The sequence below is a fragment of the Linepithema humile genome, chromosome 8 (assembly GCF_040581485.1).
Source record: "Linepithema humile isolate Giens D197 chromosome 8, Lhum_UNIL_v1.0, whole genome shotgun sequence".
NCBI classification, from domain to species: domain Eukaryota; kingdom Metazoa; phylum Arthropoda; class Insecta; order Hymenoptera; family Formicidae; genus Linepithema; species Linepithema humile.
This window is the reverse complement of record NC_090135.1, coordinates 4,216,078-4,240,487: the sequence shown is the minus strand read 5'-3', so window position 1 is coordinate 4,240,487 and position 24,410 is coordinate 4,216,078. Positions and strand designations below refer to the sequence as shown.

Genomic DNA, 24,410 nt, shown 5'->3' with positions numbered 1-24,410 from the left:
GTTTAAAATTTCTACGATTTTTTATTTTATAATTTCTGAAGAAAACTTACAAAATTTGAAAAAGTTTACAGAATTTTTTGAAGTTCTTTATAAATTAAAAACATTTCTTGAAAAATATTATGTGAAAATATTTTCACTAGGAATAAGACATGGACTATGAATACCGGTCTTCAAATTTAAAGAATTTACTAATTGGAATATTACTTATCCTAAGGTTTTATCTTATGGAACGAATCTATTTGATTTCCTCAATGTTACTCATAAAGTTATAAGCACAAATCAAATCTGTTTGATTTTTTAAATCTTAATTTCTTTATTCAGATAAGTATAATTTTAGAATATTTATTTTCTTTTATAACATTTTGAATGTAATCTTTTTTTCTGTTTTATATGTTTAGATAGAAAACAAATTAATAAAGAAATAAAGAAAAATAAGTGTAATGTTTACAAAGTGTAAAATATATATATAAGAAAAATAAAGAACATCAATTACATAAGAAATTTCATAAATTATGCAATATAAAATCATTTTCTATCAGGCAAGTATTATATCTAAAACCTTGTATCTGCAATATTAGAAATCGCTCCAAGATTTTGAATGGAAAACAATTGTTCAATCACATTAGTCTGAATAGTTAAAATGCGATTTGTCAATTCTTTCCTTATCTGAACGATTAATAGCATTGTTTAGACACAAGACTTAAATAGACATAGAACATAACTGCTTATAATGTAGAATAACTGCTTATAATATAAAAGTAATACATAAACATCAAAGTTACAAAAGATTACATTCATAAGTTCAAAAGATTACATTCATACATAGATAGATACAATATCCTCGTATGCAAATAAATCTAATCACAAATTGAACTTAAATTATTATATTCCTACATATGAGTGAAAATTATTGTAATACATGAAATATCACATTCTATCAGTATAAATTTATACTTGACATATTTTACTTAGTATATCACAAGAATAATGTACTATAGTTACCATGTTTTCTTTAAATTAAAGATATAATCTCTTAGATATTTGTACTTTTTATCAAATGCTAGTAAAGAAACTTTGCATTTATTTGTTATTCTATAGTAAATTTGAATAATTCTATAGTTTTGAATAATAAACTAAAATCAAAATTAAACAACTTTTATGCTTTAAAATAGCTGATTATATAAAGTATAAGACAGTATTGCTTTTTATCACTCTTATTTTAGTTTTTAAATAAAGGCACTTCTTTAAAGTAATGACTTAAAAAGTATGTAAAAATACTATAAAATGTTTACACTCTCTAGCAATTATCATTTAAGTATCTTCATCCTTTTTAACGTATAGCAGCAATATATAGATATACTTATAGACAGACATAAACTTAAAATTACATAATTATAATCAAAATTAAATAACATTACAGATATTGCATTTGTCATTGCACATCCATATATATCTTAAAGTTTCTTTAGTTGAAAGATACTTAATAGAATAAAACTTAAAATATACGTATCTTTTTAATATCGCTAGAAATATTCATGAAATTTCAAAACTCCAACTTGAAGTCAAATAAACTTATTATTGATAGGTATACTTTTGTTCACTGATGCAGTCTTAACTTAAGAAAAGCGAATAAGTATATGACAGACATCAAAAGCAAGAAGGTCTGTGACATCAGAAGAACATCAAAAGTTTGAGAAAGATATTAAAATTCCTGAAACAAAAAGATATATTCATAAAATAATACTTACAATCAATTGAGTATGTTTGTAAAATATACCGATATACTTTTCCTTGCTCTAATAATTAGCAAATAACTATGAAAATAACATAATATATAATTTACTAATTGCATAAATTAGTTAATTATATATTAGTAAAACTGCATATAATTTACTAATTGCATTTACTTTTGTCACATTAATAGTGTAACAATAATTAATTTTCTATTTTAAAAATGTTTTTAAGTATTAACATAATACATACTCACATTGTTTACGAAAAGCTTTTTGTTTATTATGTATCCACGTTTTTATTTGTGGGGATGTACGTTGTGCAAGAGAAGTGTACTGTTTCTTTACTTCTTGTATTTCTCTCAAAGAGGGTAATGTTAAATTTTCCATATGTTTAGCAAATGCATGAAGTGCTGTTTCTTGTTCTTTCTGAGACCAACGAATTCTTTTAGTTTTTCCATATGGCGATGCTAGTAAAAAAAACCAGTATTGTTAAAGTGATACTTATATACGTATAAATAATATATAATAATAATCATGATATATAAATTTGAGAAAAAAATGAAATGTTAAAAGAAAAAATTATACTAAAAATAAAATAAAAAGTATACTGAAAATTAAATTTAAAAAGAAATGTTGTTAAACATTATACTAAAATAGGTACATGAGATTTACAAACACTTTTGTGCCATAATTTCTTATAACTTGTAACTCTTATAACTCATAACTTTTATATAATCTCTATGATATATATATATATATATATATATATATACAGGGTGATTCAAAATAACCTGATGTCCTTGCAATGCCATATTCTTAAGCGAATTCTGAGACGATTTTTCCTTTTACAAAATTTTGTCCGAAGCTTAGTTTTCGAGTTATAATTGAAAATAGATAGCAACTTACGAGTTCGGTACAACAGGCAGGCAGGGACGCGCAACGTATAATGAGACTGTCAAGTGTTTACTATCGTCTCATGACGCATTACACCGTCTCTGTCTGTCCGTTGTACCGAACTCGTAAGTTGCTATCTATTTTCAATTATAACTATCGGACTCGTAAGTAGCAAACTATTTTCAATTATAACTCGAAAACTAAGCTTCGGACAAAATTTTGTAAAAGGAAAAATTGTCTCAGAATTCGCTCAAGAATATGGCATTGCAAGGACATCAGGTTATTTTGAATCACCCTGTATATATAAGATACAAGACTCTGCAAACATTTTTAAACAATTCTTAGAAAAATAAAACATACAACATTAAAATTTCACATATTTAATGTAAAATACTCACTTGAACGTTTTTGTTTTTTTTTCCATCGCTATTCCTTTGTTGATTATGTATTATATCATCAGGTAAGTCATATAAATTTGTGTCTGAAATAAATGTTTGTGAATATTTGAAAGGAATTATATATATATATGTATATATATTGTATAGAAATAGAATATTATGCATAAGAAATACAAATGTAAAATGTTATTACCTGAATGTATATTTTCTTTATTTGAGCTATTAAAGTTGTTCTGTTTTGCTTCTTCATCACTTTCGGAACTGTTATTTGTTGAAGTTTCGTCATCTGAAATATTTTTATTTCCTTGAACTGCTTCCAAATATTGTGAAACTTTTAATATATCTCTGCTTGCCAATGGTTGTCTATAATGATCCTTATGTATTTTCTCAGAATGACCCATAAATGTAGCAAGATCAGATACATCAATCTCATCAAGATTTAATTGAATACAGTATGTTGCCACATGCTTCCGCAATTCTGTAGCACGCAAAGTAGTAGACTGACTTGCATTACATTCTTCTGCAAATTTTCGTAATAAAATGCAGGCTTTAAGATGTCTAAATCTTTTTTTATTATAGCCAGGTAATGCAAATACGTAAGGATTTGTTTTAGGTATTTCAGCTTCTTTGCGAAATTTTAAAATTAAATTAATACTTTCAAATAACTGCTTTGTTAATAAAACGGGCACTCCACGGCCCAATTTGCCCCTAATACAGAATCGAATATATTTTTCCGCAATTTTTTTATTTTTTTTTGATAATAATGTATAAATGTCGGTATTTACGTTTTCATGTAGTTTTTCGTAACTTTGGAAATCTTCAATAAGAATTCGCTCCATTTCTCCCGACCGTCGTCTATTAAATACAAGTACAGATATTAGTGTAGCTTCTGCTAAAGAAAGCCAACTATGATAAGAAAAGGATTGTTGTAGTGTTGTAAAAGCTTCAATTCGCTTTTTTTCCAAATATTTATATAATATTTTGATATCTTCCAATGATGGTAGAATAACTTTTTTACGTCTTTTCTGAGCTGATTGTGTTTCCATAACAGTCTTATTTACACTTGTCCCAATATCAACAACTAATAACTTTAAGAAGTCTTTAACTAGTTTCTTTTTTTCTGAATCTTCCCTCTTTATACATTCTGCGATAAGAAGATTTCCAATGTGTTTAATTAAAGTGGATAAGTTTGCCGCCACTGCAGGAGCTTCATATATTTTTTCTTCATCATTATATCTTGCAACTATATTTATCGCATGGATACAGTCATCATATACTGCTGGACGATATAGCGATTCAAAGTTTTTTATATTTTTATTTATACTTTTTAATGCCAAAAGGAAGCGGCCAAGAAGACGCAATCTTGCACGTATCATGTCATGATGATGTTGAGATTTGTATTTAATGCAGAGTTTATTTCCAAATAAAATCAATAATTCATCATATCTTATAATGCGTGTAATCTCGTCTTCACGCATGACTGGAAATACCATTTTCTTCAAAGTTTCATTTGCCGAAGAATGTAACCTGCACATAATTTTTCTACCCATTATCATAATACATTTATTCTTCCGAAAATCTTTTCCAAAGCAGGTTCGAGAATGATGACGTATTGTACTTTTTGCAAAGAAACCTTTACATTTTGAGCAAGCAATAAAATCTCTGGCGAGCTTGTTATATTTTTCATTGGGACGTCTAGATACTATAAGTTGTCCATTATTCAATGTCGAATTTGTATTAAATTTAAAATTGCCATTTTTTCGTAAAATTTCTATAATTTTTTTCCTTTCTGTGTTATTTTTGGGTAAAGCCGTAAACCTTTTTACATCCAATTCATTACGATGTACTTTTTCTAGATGTCGTGCAAGTTGTGTTTGCAATTTTGAACAAAATATACAATAGTTTTTTTTAGGAGATCTTGCATTAGAAGTCTCTACATACATATTTTCATCGTTGCATCCATTACCATTAATTTGCGAGGCATCTAAACTTGACATTGAAGTTACAGTTGTGTTTAAGCTTGATTTGCGTTTTTGTGGCAGTTCATTATCCGATAAATGTTCATCTTCTGATGGTACATATTCTGATTCACTACTTTCTTTACCATTTTCAACGTCTGTAAAAAAAAGATGTAGATTAGGTAAGTATTGGGTTTAATTCATTTCGTTCATTACCTTAGTTATCTCAACTCATGACATCAAAAGCGAAAAAATTCATGTTCAAAATTCTTGCAAAATATATCTTGAAATAAAAATATATATACAATGATATTTGTAATTAATTAAATAACTTAATAAAGTATAGAAAAAAAACTTTCTTTTTGCTTTAGTAATCAATAACTGTAATAATAAATCGATAATAAGCTATAAAATTAAAAATCACATTAAAAAATCACATAATTGAAAAATAATTTATATTTCCGAAAATTTTTCTTTTGCTTAATAACTTTTTTGAACTGTACTAAATATAACAAACAGATATAAAGTTGTGTGTTATTTGGTTTTTAATTAGATATATCACATTAATTTTATTGATATTTATCAAAACAGAAGAAAAAAGTTTTCTGAGTATTTTATAAAGTCTAAATTAATCTTATCTTATAAATATATCTTTTTATTTGAACTATCTTATAAGAATTCTTCATAAAATTTTCTCTTTTTTTATCATAAAGCTAAAATCTATAATAAAGGACCAAGAATCTTAATAAATTTACAAAAATAATCAAAAAGAGCTTTTACAATTTACATACCAAGTGTTGATGATATTTGGACATTTGCTTCATTTCCTATTTGACTCACATTTTGACATGTAATAGAATTACACGTATCATCTACAAATATAAATTTTTAAAAATATACGTATAATTTGTTATAAAATTAAAATCAAAATTAAATACTTAAAATTAAAAAGTTAATTATAAAATATGATATATTTTAATAATAAAAACTGCTTAGAAACTTGCAAACAATCTGTGATATCTCATATATAATATTAGCAATTTAAAGTTAGGAAAACATTTTATTATTATCGAAATATCATACTCAGGTTTTTACTTTTCAATATAGATAATAAAGACAATTGTTATAACATAAATTTTCATATATTATTGCAAAAAATATATATTGTTTATGATGTCCATTGTAACAAATTTAATACTTCAAAAAGGATGTCAGGATCATTTACTATATTTTGTATCTAGCTCCTATAATAATATTCATGTGTTTTTACATCTAAACATTCCTAATCTTAGCAATCAAAATTATAACTACATGAAAATAGTGATTAATAACTAGGTGGTCACATTGTTAATTTTAATTTTACATTTACAAGAAAATACGCGAAAGATATATTGTAAGAGTAATGTAAAATCTCAATTTGAACTATATTAAAAAATAACTTCCATTCTGTTTTATTTTGATATTAATATAGTTTTTGAAATATTTAGTTTTAAATCCTATAAATGACTGATTCTACTATTTTACAAATTCCTCAAAAATATTAAATATAATTAACTTTTACATACCAGTAGTATTAAAAGATATTCTTCTAACACAATCATCTAAAATAAATGTAGATGGAGATATGTTAAGTAAATCTGTAAACAAAAAAATAGAATGAAAACAAATAAGCTTATTTAATAATGCATAACAGCAAGTGATAATGAATTCAGGTATTACTTACTGCATAAGAAATATTAAGCTTCATTAATTTTTTTTGTAATATTCAACATATTCAATTATAATACAATCAAAATTGGGAAAGTTACTTTTTAAAAGTTACTTTTAATTTGTCATCGTTATTTTTTAAATGTTAAACCAATATCAAATTTAAAAATTTATTTTTTAAATGTTTTTGTTCAAATATTATTAAAAGCAATATAATCTTAATTTCAAAATACCACACAAATTTAAAGAGAAATATTTTAAAATGCTTAAAATGCAAATAAAAATTGTTGATTCATTAAACTTATAAATATAGCAAAATTTATACGTTTTTGCACTGTTGATCTTATGTTCAAAAATTTTAATGTGAATTTTTAATTTAAAGTAAAGACAGTTTGTTTTTAAAATATGCAGCTAATGTATCATAGAACTACACTAATATATGATTGATTTATGATTATCTTTATACTTAAGATATTTTAAATATAAAAAATAATATACTAATTAAAGATTAAATACATAAACAATACATCAGAAATAGGTTCAAAATGTAAAAAGTAACAATAAAAGAAAATGTTAAATTCGTTGTTACTAAAAAAAATATAAGTATGTTACTGTTTCAGAAAGAATAAAGTAACAATAACACGTTACAATAACATGTTACTTCCCAAACTAGAAAATAAGAAACATACCTGTTAATGAGACGTCCATGTTAATATTGTCAATTTCCAGATTATTTTCAACTGCATTACATGTCTGTATACTTGCAGGTTCTGACAAAGGTTCTAACAAAAACAATTATAATGATGTAATCAGTAGTTATCATCAAAATAATTTTCAGAAGTAACTAGTATTATGAAAAATATGAAAATAAATTTACCACAAGATAATAAAATTTCAACATCTTGCCAGACTTCATTGAATTTATCAGTTCTTTCATTGCTTATGTCTTTATCGATGCTTACTGATTTACTAATTGATTTACTAACCAAATCTAATATTAAAATTGAAAAATATATTATCTTTCTTTAAAACTTATAAAATAGATTATAGATAATTCATAATATTAAAAATACTAACCACAAGGTAAAAGCACATCTGAAATTCCATTAATATTACAGTCTATATTTTGTATTTCACTGTGACATACGTTCTCATTTTTATTCAAAATTGTATTAATATCTGATATAAGAAAAAAGATATATTAGTACTTTGTTCATATAATCAAATAGTAATTGCAGATATAATCTATAATTAGTTAAATATACCAGATGTAGGAAGATCAATGGTTTTTTTATAAGAACAGTTTTTTTCTGTTTCTAGTCTATCGTTACTCTTATTTTCGTTAATTATACTAGAAGATGCTCGAAGATCAGTGCTCTCCTGATAATAGCAATCTTTCTTTTCTGTTGCCGCTCCGTCCTTACCCATATAGGATTTTGCAATCGGCCCAATACTGGACCAGTAATGATTGCCTGAATTGCAGTACTGGCAACACTACTGGCTCAGTTTTGGCGCAGCGTCGGATGATAAGTTTGTCCCAATACTGATAAACGATACTGGTTCAGTGTAGTTAGCCTGCACTGATCCAGTGTTGATCTTACGAACGGTCCAATACTGGTTGCCAGAGCTACCAGCACTGGCTCAGTGTTGTTTGAAAGATTAGTATTATTATAATTTTAATAAAATTATAAAAATTGTATATGATTGATTTATGTTTTAAGATTATACTTAAGAAAATCTTATATATAAGAACCGACTATATATATGACTACTGGTTTATGATTGCCAAGTTTTTAATAATTCTAAATTTAGTAAATGTTAATGCAGCCTAATATATAGAAAACATGGAAATATATATTTTGAATACTCACTGTTATGTATTGGAACATCAAACGTTTCTATATTACTATCTTTGCTTTGAATCTCAGTTGGACAACTATTTCCATTTTCGATGATTACTGCGTTGATATCTGATGTAGAAAAAAAGTATATTATGTATTTCATTCATATCATGAAATATTGAATAAAATTGTAATGGATAAAATATATTAATTAATCGTACTAGAAGATGTTGGAACATTACTGGTGTCTAGATAATCACAATCCTTAATTTCTATTTCTGCTGTTTCTGGTCTGTCATACCTTCTACTTTCATCAGTGACTGTTATGGTTGGTTTATCTATATCTTAATGTAATAGCAAAAAAGAAAATGTGCATTATATTCTAGCTTTCGTAATAGAAATGTACTTAGAGAGACTGGCATAAATTTTTTAATACGCTCTTACAAAATTATTTATGATTAAGTTTCAGTTATATGCGTTTTGTTTTAATATGTATTAATTACTGTTATTTATTGGAGAAAACAATAATAACTTAAATATTATTTTAAAAAAAATTAAATTTAGTATTAGTGAACATTCATGCGAAACACATATATATGTATATTAAAAAGAAAAAACTTTTACGGAATATTAGTCTTATTTTTACAAATTATAAATAATGAAACATGTGAATATGTCTTTAGAAAGTGACTGTCGAAATTTGTTATATTATATTATCTCGTATATGTCATGAAACAATGAATAAACTCTTTAACATGATATTACTTTAAAAAATAATTTTACTTTAAAATATTACTTTATTCAATAATTACAATATTACTTTAAAAAATAATTTTAAAATTTAGCCTTGAAAAGTAACATTTATCATGAAAAACTAGTATAGAAACTAGTATGAAAGAAATTATATTAGAAAAAAAGTTTTACAAAATATTTACAGAATATTTTACAAAACTTTTATAGAATATTATTTTTATTCTTACAAATTATTAAGTCAAACATATATATGTGTAATTAGGAAGTGGATTATTGCCAAAATTTCTAACTACTCTAAATTTGCTAAATGTTAATGCATTTATGCCAATCTTTAATACATGGAATAGATGAAAATATTTTGAACACTCACTGTTATGCATTGGAACATCAAACATTTCAATACCACTCTCCTTGCTTTCAGTTTCAGTTGAACAATTGTTTCTATTTTTTTCAATGATCACTGGGATATCTGATGTTTCCAGTTCGTCGTTTCCTTTATTTTCGTCGATGATTGATTTATTAATTGGAAAAAAGAAAAATATACATTCTAGCATTTATAGAAACATACTTAAAGAGATTGATATAAACTTTTTGATACACCTACAAAATTTGTGATAAAAAAAACTTTCAATCATGCGTTTTATTTGGTTATGCATTCATAATGACTGTATTTGAAAAAAAAGTATATTATGATCGGTATTCATAGTCCGTTCTTATTTTAAGATCGTCTTAAGTAATGTTTTAAGACGCTAATAGGGCTCTGTCACATTTTAAGACTGTACTTAAAACGGTCTTAAATATTAGAATCGACTATGAATACCGGCCTATATGCATCTCATCCATATCATGAAATATTGAATAAAGTTATAATGGATAATAATATATTGATAATATACTGATAATATAGATAATAATATTAATTAATCGTACCAAAAGATATTAAGACATTAGTGTCTTTATAATTGTAGGTCTTAATTTCTGTTTCCGATTTGTCGTTTTCTTTATTTGAGAAAATGATAATAATTTACAGATTATTATTAAAAAATAATTTGAAAGTTAGCATTATTAAGTAATCTTTATAATACAAAACAAACATATATTTAAAAAAAGAACATTGCGAAACATTATTCTCAGTTTTTTATGAATACTCAAACATGAATATATTGTTAAAAAGTGTATAATTGCTAAAATTTCTCTGAATTTAGAAAATGTTAATATCTAATACAAAAATAAAAAAGAAATATGCATTACATTTTAGCATGTACAGTAGAAACGTTTTTGTATTCATTGTATTCATGTATTCATAAAAGTCGTTGTGTTAATATCTAACATAAGAAAAAAAGTATATTACTATTGACATATTAAATAATTGATGATATTAATTAAATGTATCAGAAGTAATGATTTTTAAAGTAAATAAATATTACATTACATTAATGCTTATGAAAAAAAGTCAAATAATTAATGCAATAATTAATAATATTGTACTTACCTTTGAATACGCAGGTATTCGTAGTCCTTTCATAATCATAATTTTTGTATTTTGTATTTCTCTTTCTACTTTGGAAATAAATTTTTTTACAAAACACACGTGGTTTATTTGCAAATATATTCTGTTTTATTTCGTGTAATATAGCTTTGTTATCTGTAATGATAAAAAAGATATTCAATAGTAATCTATTTAATAATAATAATTCAGTTTTTTAATTCAATATGTCATATTTATAAAGTTTTTTCTTCAAACTAAAATAATATTACATGTGACTTTTATATTAAAACAAATAAAGCTTTGATGAAGCTCTCTCTCTCTCTACTATAAGTAAAAATCTTTTAATTAATCAATTGCAATTAATTAGTCATTCTTAAACCATCGTTAAAGAATTGAATTGATATTTATACTTTTTGGAATGAAAACAAATAGAAAAATAATTAGACATTAAAATTATGATTATTCGTACAATAATGAAAAAATATGAATATTGGATTTAGAGAAATTTGCTATTATATACATTGTAAAATTCTGTATTTTCTTTATAAATAATATAATTACCAAGTAACACAATGAGACTAATGCCTTTTTATCTAAAATTGTACGCACATATCAGAGCATACTCAGCTCTTGCTTTTTCGCTACATCATTTCTCTATATCATTTTCATGCATGTGCTAATATATTTTGATATGCGTGCAATTTCAGTTTAGAAAACATTGATATCCACCGTATAATGGTGATTGATATTACTTACATATAATAATAACATTGAAAACGTATATAAAATATACATTATAAAATATAAAAAAATTCCAACTTACCATTTTTCGCTATAATATTTGCTGGGTACTTACGTCTATCACTGTATGTAGCTTTTGTAACGCCTTTACAAGTAATAAGATTTGATTTGCACACGTGATAAATACCATCATGAAATTTTACTAAGGCGTACATATTAGAATTTCTATTTTCAATACAACTCTTTGGATAATATTTATAGCATGGTTGAATGTGGTTAAAGCGCGAACGTACACGTTTCTACATGTTTCATAGCCGATTATACAAAAAATAATCGTTGCTAAGTTAGTTTGTTTATTGCTAGGTTACTGTTTAATACGAACGTTGCCTTTGTTTCTGCCTGATAATCTTGATGTCGAGAGAGATAGTATCTATAAGGTATCATCGTCTCTGTTTTTCACGTATAATGCCCGTCTATGATTCGCTGGGTCGTACAGTAGCTCTAACCTCTAACTTATCGACCTAATGGCGAATTCCTACTGACAAATATGTTCTGAGCGTATATGTCACGCGTCGCGTCATCCGTCAGCGTCACAAATTAACCAATTAAAGCATCTCATTTTATTGCATGGTAATGGAATGGAATAAAATAGAACAAGATGCGTGACGCGCTCAGTGGGAATTCGCCATAGGCCTAAATTTACAATAGATGTAATAAGCTTTAAGGCGTAAGAAATTGACCAATCATAGTCGATTATTCTTTTATGTTTTGTGAGTGATCAATTTCTTACGGCTATACTTATTGTAGATCTAGGCTTAGACTAATAAGTTAGGGCTACTGCACTACCCAGCGAATCATTGACGGGCAGTGTACTATCTTAGCTAAAAACAAACATATCTTTATACATTATCACACAGTTTGATGACTAATTTATGCTTCGGTATTAATCTTAATCTTAGTCTTAATCTTAAAAAATTGATCAATCACAGACAAATCACAGAAGAATAATCGACTGTGATTATCATTTCTTAAGACTAATAGGCTTTCTACAATAAGCCGTGAGTCGTAAAGTCATAAGAAATTGAGCAATCACAGTCGATGAATTCTTATGTGATTTGTCTGTAATTGGTCAATTTCTTATGACTATACGATTTACGGCTTATTGTAGAATAGCCCTAATGGTGAGTGCCGAGACAGAAAAGAGAATTTTATATTTGAATGAATATATACAATACATCTTGTTGTAAATGTTGAGATATTCTTTTCTGTAATAAATGTAAATATAATTATGACGCTTGTATGCTTACAATTATAATCATTTAAAGAATTTTTAATTTTTAATTCTTTTTTGCTGTAGTAATTAATTATCTATATTAATTCTTTTTAAGGACAAGTTCAAATTTTGTTGAAAGAAACCAAATTTGCTATTTCTTTCAGAATTGAATTTACATCACTTTCCAAATAAACAACTATATTTCATAAATAATAATGATAGACCAATAGACCAAATAAACCAATTAAAATCAAATACGAACTAAAACTCGTGTCAAATTATGGAATTGCGAACTGAGATTAAAATTCAATAATCATATAATTTTAATGATTATTTTCGTTCTGATTAATTAAATTGTAATCTTTAATTCGCAATTCTTTTGCAATGCGAAGTAGAAATTGAGCATACTTTTGAAATAAATGACTGTATTTTAAATGATTGCTTTTTTAATCAACAAATTTTTTCTCTATTACAAAAATGGTATTTGTAGAATTTCTTGCTGTTGAATCTTCATATATATGTATGAAAGTAGACGATAGGAAATTTTGTGACATCACAGTCTGACGTAATCAACCTCTATAGCAATACAGGGCGCTTGCATGATAGTTATATAAATTTTTAATGTTACACATTCAGCATATAATATGAATCTTATACTTTTTTATGAAATCACTTGTTATATTACATAGAAAATTTCTATATTTTTTCTAATAATTTCTATTTTATATTTATGAATGTTAAATAATGTCGGATATTTCAGATAAATACGTTACTGAGAATTCAGAGCGTTTGGATAGTATGACGACACTTTATATAAAACAACTTTTTTTAACAACATTTTTGTAGATACGCTTTACAGTGGCTGAAAATAAATCCGATGTGTTTTACCTTCTATTTTTAATAATTATAGGAGATACAGAAAAATGGTTCAGACAAAAGTTATTCTATTTTTTGGCTAAATGGAATAAAAAATCCGATCAAATTGAGTCGTCATCGATGCATTAGCATATGTATTTTAATTACAGAAAAGAATTTTTTATTCTAAACAGCTAAAAAGAAATAAAATTGCATTTAAAGAAATCGGTAAAACAGACGGCTCCAGGATCGCCTTACTTGTAGTTTAACCTTGTTTATTGCTAAGTAAAATAATAAGTACTAAGTTGTAATTAACTGTTTATATTATGCTTCATGGTTTCTCGTAACTTATGAGAATCTTGAAACTTTAAGTGCTTCGATTTTGATGATTTTTTAAGAATTAATATTCTTATATTATTCATTAATATTAATATGTATTTGAGCGCAAGTAAATATCACATACATGTTTTTAATAATAATTGATTCATATAAAATAATACTTTCACTGAAACTAGAAGTGTCGTTATAAAATAGTCGTTCCATATAAAGTGTCGCTGTACTAAACGAACGCTATTGTAGGCTACTGTAATTTCGACAGAAAGTTAGATATAATAATAAAGTAACGAGAATTTTGAAGTTTAAAAAATTTCTAATTTTGATGATTTTTTTAACAATTAATATTCTTATCGAGAATTGCGTATTTAAGTATAAGTTAATTTTATATGCGTATATTTACTAATTGATTTATATAAAATAGTTTTTGTTAATCAAGCGATATATCATTTTGTCGTTAAAATAACGTCATATGTTAAATCACACATTTCTCACATATTCTGCTTTGATATATAGTGACATGTCCCATACAGCATACAAGCTTGCAGCAACATTGCAGCAATGTTATAATATTGTACATTGCAGTGCAACGTTGCAGATATATTATACGGATATGAATTTGCAATATCATTCAAACAATATTACAGCAACATTTTAAAAATATTGTAAAAACAATGCCCTATTATGTTCTTTTATTGCTTGAAATATAATAAGTAGTATACAAAAAAATGTTAATAATGCATTATTTTTAATCAAATATTATTTAACATTATTTAATATTATTTTTAATATAATGCAATATTATTAATAAAATAAATATTTATTTATATTATATAATATACAGGGTGAGTCATTTTAAGTGACGCACTGAAATTTCTCAAAAATTATAGGAGATACAGAAAAATGGTTCAGACAAAAGTTGTTCAGGACAATGGGGGTCACCTATTTGTGCTAGTGACTTTGACCTTGAAGTCAATTTTCAAGGTCATTTGAAGGTCAGTTATTTTTTTAAATGGAAACCCCTATTTTTGATTCCAAAATCTAATAGCTGGTGCCAAGAGCTTTTCAAAACACTATAATGAAGTTATTTTTCATTAAGTACTTTTCGAGTTATGAGGCTTGTAAATTACAGTATTTTGACATAAAATATAAAATATCTTGTAAAACAAGTTTTTGAGAATGTTACCTTAATACTTTTATGCATAAAATAATGAGACGAATCAATTGGTATAAAGAAAACACATAGTTGCTTTCAAGAAAAAATATGTAATTTGCAACATGCAACTGCATACTTTTTTTTAAAACCAATGTGTTTTCTTTATATCAATTGATTCGTCTCATTATTTTATGCATAAAAGTATTAAGGTAAGATTCCCAAAAATTGAATGTTTTACAAGATATTTTGTATTTTATGTCAAAATACTGTAATTTACAAGCCTCATAACTCGAAAAGTACTTAATGAAAAATAACTTCATTATAGTGTTTTGAAAAGCTCTTGACACCAGCTATTAGATTTTGGAATCAAAAATAGGGGTTTTCATTTTAAAAAATAACTCTGACCTTCAAATGACCTTGAAAATTGACTTCAAGGTCAAAGTCACTAGCACAAATAGGTGACCTCCATTGTCCTGAACAACTTTTGTCTGAACCATTTTTCTGTATCTCCTATAATTTTTGAGAAATTTCAGTGCGTCACTTAAAATGACTCACCCTGTATATCTATATTTTTATTACCTTTAAACTAAATGATAATAATCAAATAAATAGAAAATTTATCACTATACGGTCACATTGGATCTTTTATGTCTAATAATATTTTTCATGTTAATTTGTGTACATTTTTCACTTAGCAATTTACGTGCCACTATGTCTGTATCAAACTACGCTTTGAAAATTGAAGATTAAAGATTGAAATTTGATCGGAATGAAAGGAGCTAAATTTTTTTTGTTCTGATTAATGAAATTTCAATCTTTAATCTTCAATCTCAATAATAGGCTTTAATATCTGAGATAGGCTTTACTTTGTTGATCTTGAGACTAAGTTTCAAAATCAAAAATACCGGCGCATAGCTTGCTAAGTGAAAAATGTACATAAGTTCACATGAAAAATGTTAAGCATAAAAGATCCAGTCTGACCGTACATTTCCGAAATAATGTTGCATACATATTTTATTGCAATATTGATACATTGTTATTTAGTAATATTTCTGAAAGCGGACATTTTACCGTTGCTGCAACCTTGCAGCAATCTTGTAACAATATTTCACATTTATGCAATGTTGCAATATTGCAATGAAACGTTGTCACAATGTTTCTGCAATCTTGTTGTGCAGTATGAGGTATTTCTCGTTAAGTATTATTTATTGGAGAAAACATTTCCATGTAAGCATGAATGTTTTTGTAAGTTAGTCAAAATAAGTTAGAAATTTTGTAGTTATATTTCGAAATTGTGTTTTATACATATTTTATATTTATACATTATATAGCTGTTTTCTTGCTTTCAATTTCAATTTCTTGTTCATAAAATTATTCGATTATATTATCATTATAATCATAATTATATATTCTTTTATTGCCCTGTATCGAATTGAAATTTTTACATAATCAGTTTATATTTACAATAAAACTAAAAATAATAAATTCCAAGCTATATATATATATTTATACAATTTTCGTTTACTGTCATCGAAATCGCTGATTTAATGTCGTCAATCTATACAGTGTCGCCAAAATGATCGATTAATTGATATAGTTATTATGACGACAGTCGTCAAGGTATACGATTGATCGATAAAATTTCGACGACGGTCGTCACAGTAGCCAGAAGTCGTCAAAGTAGCCAATTCTTATGTAAAATTGTCGTCAGAGTAGCCGATTGACATATATATATGTATATATAAAATAAATCGCGTTTGTTTGCAATTTCTCGATTCAAGATAATTTTATTAAATTTACATGAATTATCCGAGTTATAGGTAAATTATAGTTCGGTAACTGGCAATGTGGATAATTTGGAAGGTGGTCTTGATGGAGTTGTGCAAGCGATCGCTTGCGAACAACAAGTCGGATGGGCTCATCAAGCGCGAAAATTGATGTTGGTAGCAACCGATGGACTCTTGCATTTCGCTGGAGAAGGAAAGGTAAGAGACGAGAAACACGAAGAAATTTTAACTTGTCTTTAAAAACTAATATGTTTTATAACTTCTTATAACTTCTTTGTCTGTTGGTATTTTTTAGTTGGGAGGTGCAGTAGATCGTCAAGACTTTCAATGTCACATCGATGAACGTGGACGATACTCCATGGCAAAAAAATACGATTATCCGTCTCTAGCGGAGGTATCTCGACTGTTGCGCGAGCACAAAGTGAATTTGATTTTCGCTGTGACGGAGGATCGTCGCCGCGAGTACGAACCAATCGCCGATTTGCTGATGGAGCAAGCTAGAGTGGCTACTCTAACACGAAACAGTTCCAACATTCTCGAGATCATCGAGAGCGCCTATCACGAAATCGTGAGCAAGGTAGTACTTCGTGATAATTCTACCGGTCCGTTGCATCTCAAGTATTTGTCCACGTGCGGTGGAAAGACGAGCGTGGAATCAGACACGTCTGAGTGCGACGGTATACAAGAGGGTCAAGTGTATGAGTTCAAAATCGTCGTATCGGTAGACGAGTGTCCGAGAAACGAAAGTCTTTGGGTGAGTTCTGAACTTTAATGAGCTATTAATACAATATTAAATTTTATATGTGCCAGTGATTATGAGAGGCTAAGTCATATATTTTTTATTTTGACAATAAGATACTTTGATTTTTGCGTTTGTATATATTAAAACACATTTTTTTCTTATATAACAAAATATTTTGCAAAATACTTATTCTTATAATATCAATACTTTCCGTAATTGTAAAATTTTATAAGTAATTTAAAAAAAATATGTTTTGATATGATCTGAAATGATTTATGGACCGTTTCCAAAATTAATGATAAATCTTAAAATTGACTTGAAACAAAAGAATATTGAATTTTATTCAAAAATAAGTTGAAAACAAACATTCATTTACATCTTATAATTATAATTATGTTCAATTAATTTTCACTAATGTTCTAGTTTTCTTTTTTTTTTTTTAATATTAGAATTTCCAATTTCTCAAGTTTTGAGAGCTTTAAAATATATTATTTTATATTATTATAGAAAATTTATTTACCTGAAGCACTATCTAATGACATAATATGTGAAAGAATAAGTACCTATTTGCTTTTTTACAAAATAAAAGTTTACCAGAAAGTAAGTGACAGACCACTGTTAAAATAAACATGAACTGAATTCTTTTTAATAACATAATTACCAATACCATTAAGCAGTTCGATTTTTAATCAAAAAATGTTTCCACATGTGATAAGTTCAGTGTGTGTGCGCGCGCGCGCGCGTGTGTGTGTGTGTTTCAAGATTTTTGATTTTCAATTAGTTTACTTTTATAATTATGGATATAAATTTAAAAAATGGGAATTTAAAAAAAACGGATTTAAAAATTCATGATTTGTTAAAAATGGAGAAAAATAAATAGTTTTAATTATGTATTTAAAAAAATATAATTATACACTGCAAAACTTTTTACAATATATACTCGCTCGTTTACTGCGCAAACTTCTAAGAATGAGTAAATGTGTTTTTATCTTATTTTTTTTATTATTTATTAGAAACAAACGGTGGTGATCGATGATGCGTTAGCATCCGAGGCATCGGAGGTGCAAATTGAGGTAGAACTATTGTGCGGTTGCGACTGTAAGAACGTGAAAAGTTTATATTGCGAGCATGGAGTCAATGAATGCGGTATATGCAAATGCGACTTCGGCTGGTCCGGTAAGAATATAAAACATTTTTTTCACACATTTAAAAATACACTGCTCAAAAAAATTATGGCACAGAAAAATTTTGGACAAAAATTGATCAACTTTGACGGACGATAACTCTGCGAAAAATCATTGTAGGATCCTGATTTTTTTTTAAATAAAAGCTTGAAATCTCTACTTTAAAATACTATTGCGCGATTTTAAGCTTAATGCACCCCAACCACTGTAACCCCTTAAATCTGAGGGCATGTTTGTTATTTTAAAAATTGAAAAGTTTGACGGAATGCATGGACTTGCTAAAATTTGTTGGGGGAATGCTGTTTGCAGGGACATAAAGCTGGAAACTTCCTCTTTAATTTAAAAAAAAGAAGGTTGCTACGATTTTTTTTCGCAAAATTACAGCACTTTAAAGTAACCTTTGCATTTTTGACATGTATCACCGGCGTTACAGTTACCGGATGTGCATCACGGCGAGGTTGCCGGTTGGATTTTGCACATCGCGCGCGCGCTACTTTTTTTTAATTAAAGGAGAAGTTTCCAGCTTTATATCCCTGCAAACGGCATCCCCCCCAAAAAATTTTAGCAAATCCATGCATTCCGTCAAACTTTGCAATTTTCAATATGACAAACATGTCCTCAGATTTAAGGGGTTACAGTGGTTGCGGTGCATTAAACTTAAAATCGCACAATAGTATTTTAAAGTAGAGATTTCAAGCTCTCATTTAAAAAAAAATCAGGATTCTACGATGATTTTTCGCGGAGTTATCGTTCGTCAAAGTTGATCAATTTTTGTCCAAAATTTTTCTATGCCATAATTTTTTTGAGCAGTATATATCTTTGTCATTATATGAAATGTCTCTATACCTTACAATGAGTCAGGTAAAAAATGTTTTTATAGGAGAGACTTGTAACTGCGATGAGAGTTCTCCGACAGAAAACAGACTGCTATGTATTCCCGTCAACAACACGGAAGTCTGCTCGAACAGAGGCGAATGCATTTGTGGTACTTGCAACTGCGATAAGGGGTATTATGGGCATTTCTGCGAGTGTTCTCCTTGCGACAAAGTATGGACATCATTGTGCCAACAGTGTTATTAAAATAACAAAAGTTTATTAGTGTAATTAGCCGAGAGATTATGACAGATTATGAGAGATTACTGTGAAACTTCTATAGAGCGATGGAATCGAATGTGGCGGTCGTGGGACATGCGATTGTGGTGTTTGCAATTGTCTTGATGGATGGGAGGGCAATAGCTGTCAATGTCGGTCCGGCAACAAACTGTGCATCACTCCTGGCACCAAGGACGTGTGTGCTGGTCATGGATATTGCGACTGTGGACACTGCCGGTTCGTTACAATTTAGAAAAAAAAATTTTGTAAAATATAATATATATCTTCTCTATCTCTAAATCTATCTCTAAATCTTATATTTAATATAACGTAACGTATGGTTCTTCAAGAATAAACAACAATAAAAAAGACAATAAGAACTAGAAGCACGGATGTTGGAGTGTAAAAGATAATAAATTAATACACAAAAATTACAAATCACGTTTTAGCCACAATATTTCGGACTCTCTTAAATTTAAGAATAATCAAGAAAAAAAAGGGTTTCAATTATACAATGGAAAATATTAAAAATTATATTATATAAAAGTAAGTGAATATAAAAACTAACGAAATTAATTAATTAATTACAATTAATAACATTTAATATATTAATTAATAATTAATATATATATTTAATATATATATATTAATATATTTAATATATTAATATATATTAATATTATATTATATATATTTAATATATTATATATATTAATTATATATAATATAATATGTATATTTATTATATATATTATTATATTATATATATTTAATATATTAATATATTTAATATATTAATTATAATTAATTAATTAATTAATTAATTCATAACAAAGAATGGGCTTACTAATCTTATGTGCAAACATTAACCAACACGATACATCAGAGTATAGTCAACGTATGATGACCGAAATGTAATTTTTGTGTATTTATAGTATTTTTTACGCTCATTCGGTGATTCTTATGTTTTTTTGTTGTTGCTTTAATAGTAATTGCTAATTGCTATTGCTATTGGTCTAGCACTCCAGTGGTGATAGGTTCAATCCCTGTCGTCGCACAAAAATAAAATCTAATTGTACTTCCTCTTGTAAGACAAAGAGAAACAAGTGAGCAGTATCTTGCTAAGAACATCTCTCAATTTTAACTGTTCGGACTCAACATTAAACTTATAGGCCCCAAATATTTGAGCATCTGCGAGAGGTCACTATGCTCATATATGAGTATATAAGAACTGAAGAGAGATATATTAGTACTATGTTTATATATAATATGATTTTAGCAACTACGATCTTATTAACTATTTGATACTTATTAAAAAGAGGCATACTCGTAGATGCAACGAAACAGCAGCGGATGGTCTTTATTATCGAGGTACCTATTGCGAATCGTCGGCGAGTGCGGGCGGTAGTGGACTCTGTATCCTCTACAATACTTGCGTGAATGTTACGGTCGAATATCCGGAGAAAGCGGAAGAACTATGTCAGACGAACACGACTTTTTACAAAACCGTGCGAGTGGACACAGTGGATATAGGTATAAGACGCGACATACCGCTCACCTGCAACCTACTTATTTTCTTTCACACTCATCAAATGTTTAAACAGAAATCTTGAGTGTTTTGAACAAATATTGAAAAGTATTTAAAAGATATTTTATAAGTATTTTTAAACAGGTAACCAGCATTACTGTTTTGTGAGAATGGTACAAGATAAAACCATCTGCACTATACCTTACATATTCGAATTTCAGTCAGATAACACGGTTCTATTGAGAATTGCCGATAAAGTACGTATTGCAAACTTTTAAATTCATAACAATATTTCGTCATGAAATATTCCCAGGTAGCAAATTGCAGAGAAGTTGTAACTTCAGATTTTATTAAATCTAAACCTAGGATAAGTTTAAAATTTTTTCATTAAATTGTCCCATAATTAATACAAAATTGCGATATATGTATCTCATATTATATTGATTTATTGTAGAGCTATAATTGATTTAATAACTAGTCTAAAAATGTAAAAATTAGTTGATGTAAAACTGATAATTAATTATTTAGATAATTAATCCCAATAATTAAGAATATTTATTTCTGAGTTTAAAATAATCTAAAATTGCTCTATTTTGCATACTTGGACCAATAATTGAACAATACTCTCAATTGTATAAATAATTTCTGAAGAAATTTTGCAGATATTTTGTTATCTGGGATGAGTTATTTTTTTATTTCAAATTCTTTGATTTTGAATTTCGCAGATTTGTAACACGCCGATACACGTCGCCTTCATTCCGAGTGTTCTCTGTGGCGCTGTATTGTTGTTAGGAATTATTTCTTTATTAATATGGAAGTGAGTTATTTTATTGCAAATCTATGTATAAACAAAGTACACTATTCAAAAATTCAGTTTTAATTTTAATTTAATTTATGAGTGCAAAATGCATTCTTTTTTTTAGATGTTGGACTTCGATAAAAGATCGTAGGGAATACGCAAAATTTGAACAAGAACAAAAGAGAACCATTTACGCTTTAGACGAAAACCCGCTTTTCCGTCCAGCTATTACTCGATTTAGAGTGCCTTCCATGTACAAGGACGAGTGAGAATAATTAACAATCATTACGCATAAATGCAGAAATTTAAAACTGTTAATTATATATTTTATTGTTGATATAAATATCACGTTTAGAATTTATAAATATTTATAACAAAGTATCATATAAGTTAATTTATACGTGCATATTTTAATTATTTTATAATTTACAATTTGTTTCATTAATGTCGGCTTAAAGATGAAAAAGTTTCTTCAGAAGATGCTTTACATAATTCGTTCCAAAAATGATTTCCAGTTGTGAACAAAATTTGCTGTGTACAAATAAGACGAATGTTTTTAACAAAATTATAAATCTATATAAAAAAATATAATATGCTTTTTTATGGTTTATACACCAACGTTATCTGAAATTAATTCAGTTGTCCACTCATGTCCAAGCGATTCTTTATAGGTGACATCTGAAATAGGTTTATTTTGGGACCATAACGCAGACAGTAAAGAGCCATCTGGAAAAATATACGTTCCTCTGCCGTTTATTATTCCATTCGCTTCTATTTCACCTTTGTATTGTGCATTATTGTTATATCTTATAAAAAGTGAACATGTTATATTAATATTTTGCTAAATTGCATTTTATATTAAAATAATGTAGTTTAACATATCGATTACCGAATGTAAAATTCACCGTTGGCAAACTTATCGTCGCACCATTTACCATCGTATACGTCGAAATTATCAGTTAAATACATTCCTTGATCTATAAATCGCGAGTATTGATGCATGATTCACTGGTCGAGATAAAATATATATATCGATACCATAATCGCTAAATATACAAAATGTTAACCTTGCTTAACTAAAATGCGTCTGTCGATATCGGTTTGATATTTTCCCTCGTAGCTGTCTCCATTTTCAAAAATAAATCTTGCAGTACCGATTCTTATATTTGAATTTTCGGATACGGCGTCAATTGGTTTGAGAGTTTTCAAGCTATTCTGATGTTTCATATTTCAAGAATATCTTTTCTTTTTTCTCTCCTTCTATACAAAGATTTCTTTTTGCGATTTCGTATACATTAAAAAAGCTATGCTAATGGGCATAATTTAACTCTCACCTTGAAGAGCTCGTTATATTATGTTATATACGTACGAGAAATTTTGCTGAGACAAAAACTTCTGTCGTATCGCGAAAGCAGCGAAATTTTAGTGAAAGTAAGCCTTTTCGTGTTGATCTGTTTACGTGCGAGAAACTGCGCAATGTATTATGTCCAGAAAATTATACGATTTCTAAGAATTACTGATTTACATGATAAATCACTGCAAGAAGATACTTGATAATTAAAAAAAAAAAAAATCGATTATAGTTGTCAAAAAAAGTATGCTTTTAACAAAATACAGTTCTGTCAGACTTACATTCATCCAACATATCGTTCGCAAGAAAAATCTAATAGAATAATTTATTATATCTTGTCGTGCTGTAGAGTACAAAAATGTTATACATAAAATAAATTTCTAAAGATAAGCTATGGCACTGTGCAAAAGTTAGCATTCATCAAAGGAATATATATTTCCATATTGATGCTAATAAAATTATTCTATAAAAATATTTTTTATATAAATTTGTTATTTATATTCTAATTCTATATTAAAAATGGGGCAAAATATTACTTTGCAGCGCCTTAACAGCGCTGCCTCTTTCGTATACGAGAAAATTTTTAAGATAACTATCATTAATAATTTATCTGAATCTCTCTCTCTCTCTCTCTCTCTCTCTCTCTCTCTCTCTCTCTCTCTCTCTCTCTCTCTCTCTCTCTCTCTCTCTCTCTCTCTCTCTCTCTCTCTCTCTCTCTCTCTCTCTCTCTCTCTCTCTCTCTCTCTCTCTCTCTCTCTTTCTCTCTCTCTCTCTCTCCCCCCTACCCCCTCTCTTA

General features: G+C 27.4%; 3 protein-coding genes across 8 annotated transcripts in view; 1 reads left to right on the top strand and 2 right to left on the bottom strand.

Moving 5' to 3' along the window:
- Itgbn (Integrin betanu subunit) overlaps positions 1-22,873 on the top strand; it is a 53,283-nt gene extending 30,410 nt beyond the window's left edge. For both annotated transcript variants that reach the window (XM_067360647.1, XM_067360648.1), the window contains exons 4-12: positions 16,952-17,116; positions 17,214-17,672; positions 18,674-18,836; positions 19,725-19,891; positions 20,001-20,173; positions 21,270-21,469; positions 21,609-21,721; positions 22,190-22,281; positions 22,388-22,873. In XM_067360647.1, coding sequence (XP_067216748.1) covers positions 16,952-17,116; positions 17,214-17,672; positions 18,674-18,836; positions 19,725-19,891; positions 20,001-20,173; positions 21,270-21,469; positions 21,609-21,721; positions 22,190-22,281; positions 22,388-22,532 — 1,677 coding nt within the window. In that variant the 3' untranslated portion in view covers positions 22,533-22,873. The remainder of the gene's footprint in view (positions 1-16,951; positions 17,117-17,213; positions 17,673-18,673; positions 18,837-19,724; positions 19,892-20,000; positions 20,174-21,269; positions 21,470-21,608; positions 21,722-22,189; positions 22,282-22,387) is intronic.
- LOC137001569 (uncharacterized) lies at positions 289-14,643 on the bottom strand. Of its 5 annotated transcripts, none has more exons than XM_067360642.1 (14): positions 11,597-14,643; positions 10,777-10,929; positions 9,655-9,777; positions 8,753-8,875; positions 8,562-8,660; positions 7,768-7,869; positions 7,568-7,681; positions 7,380-7,472; positions 6,549-6,620; positions 5,775-5,855; positions 3,219-5,141; positions 3,026-3,108; positions 1,988-2,200; positions 289-1,711 (listed from the first exon to the last, which is right to left on the bottom strand). In XM_067360642.1, exons 1-13 carry the CDS (start codon positions 11,727-11,729, stop codon positions 2,108-2,110), a joined length of 3,192 nt encoding a protein of 1,063 aa, XP_067216743.1. In that variant the 5' UTR covers positions 11,730-14,643; the 3' UTR covers positions 289-1,711; positions 1,988-2,107. The 5 variants fall into 5 exon arrangements, with proteins under 5 accessions (XP_067216743.1, XP_067216744.1, XP_067216745.1 ...); XM_067360643.1 differs by having other exon boundaries at positions 11,630-14,643; XM_067360644.1 differs by lacking the exon at positions 7,568-7,681.
- Positions 22,664-24,387, bottom strand: LOC137001571 (radial spoke head 1 homolog). The gene is made up of 4 exons (XM_067360650.1): positions 23,331-24,387; positions 23,153-23,240; positions 22,883-23,069; positions 22,664-22,794 (listed from the first exon to the last, which is right to left on the bottom strand). The coding sequence occupies exons 1-4, from the start codon at positions 23,488-23,490 to the stop codon at positions 22,705-22,707; spliced, it is 525 nt and encodes a 174-aa protein (XP_067216751.1). The 5' UTR covers positions 23,491-24,387; the 3' UTR covers positions 22,664-22,704.
- Between the last annotated feature and the right edge of the window lie 23 nt (positions 24,388-24,410).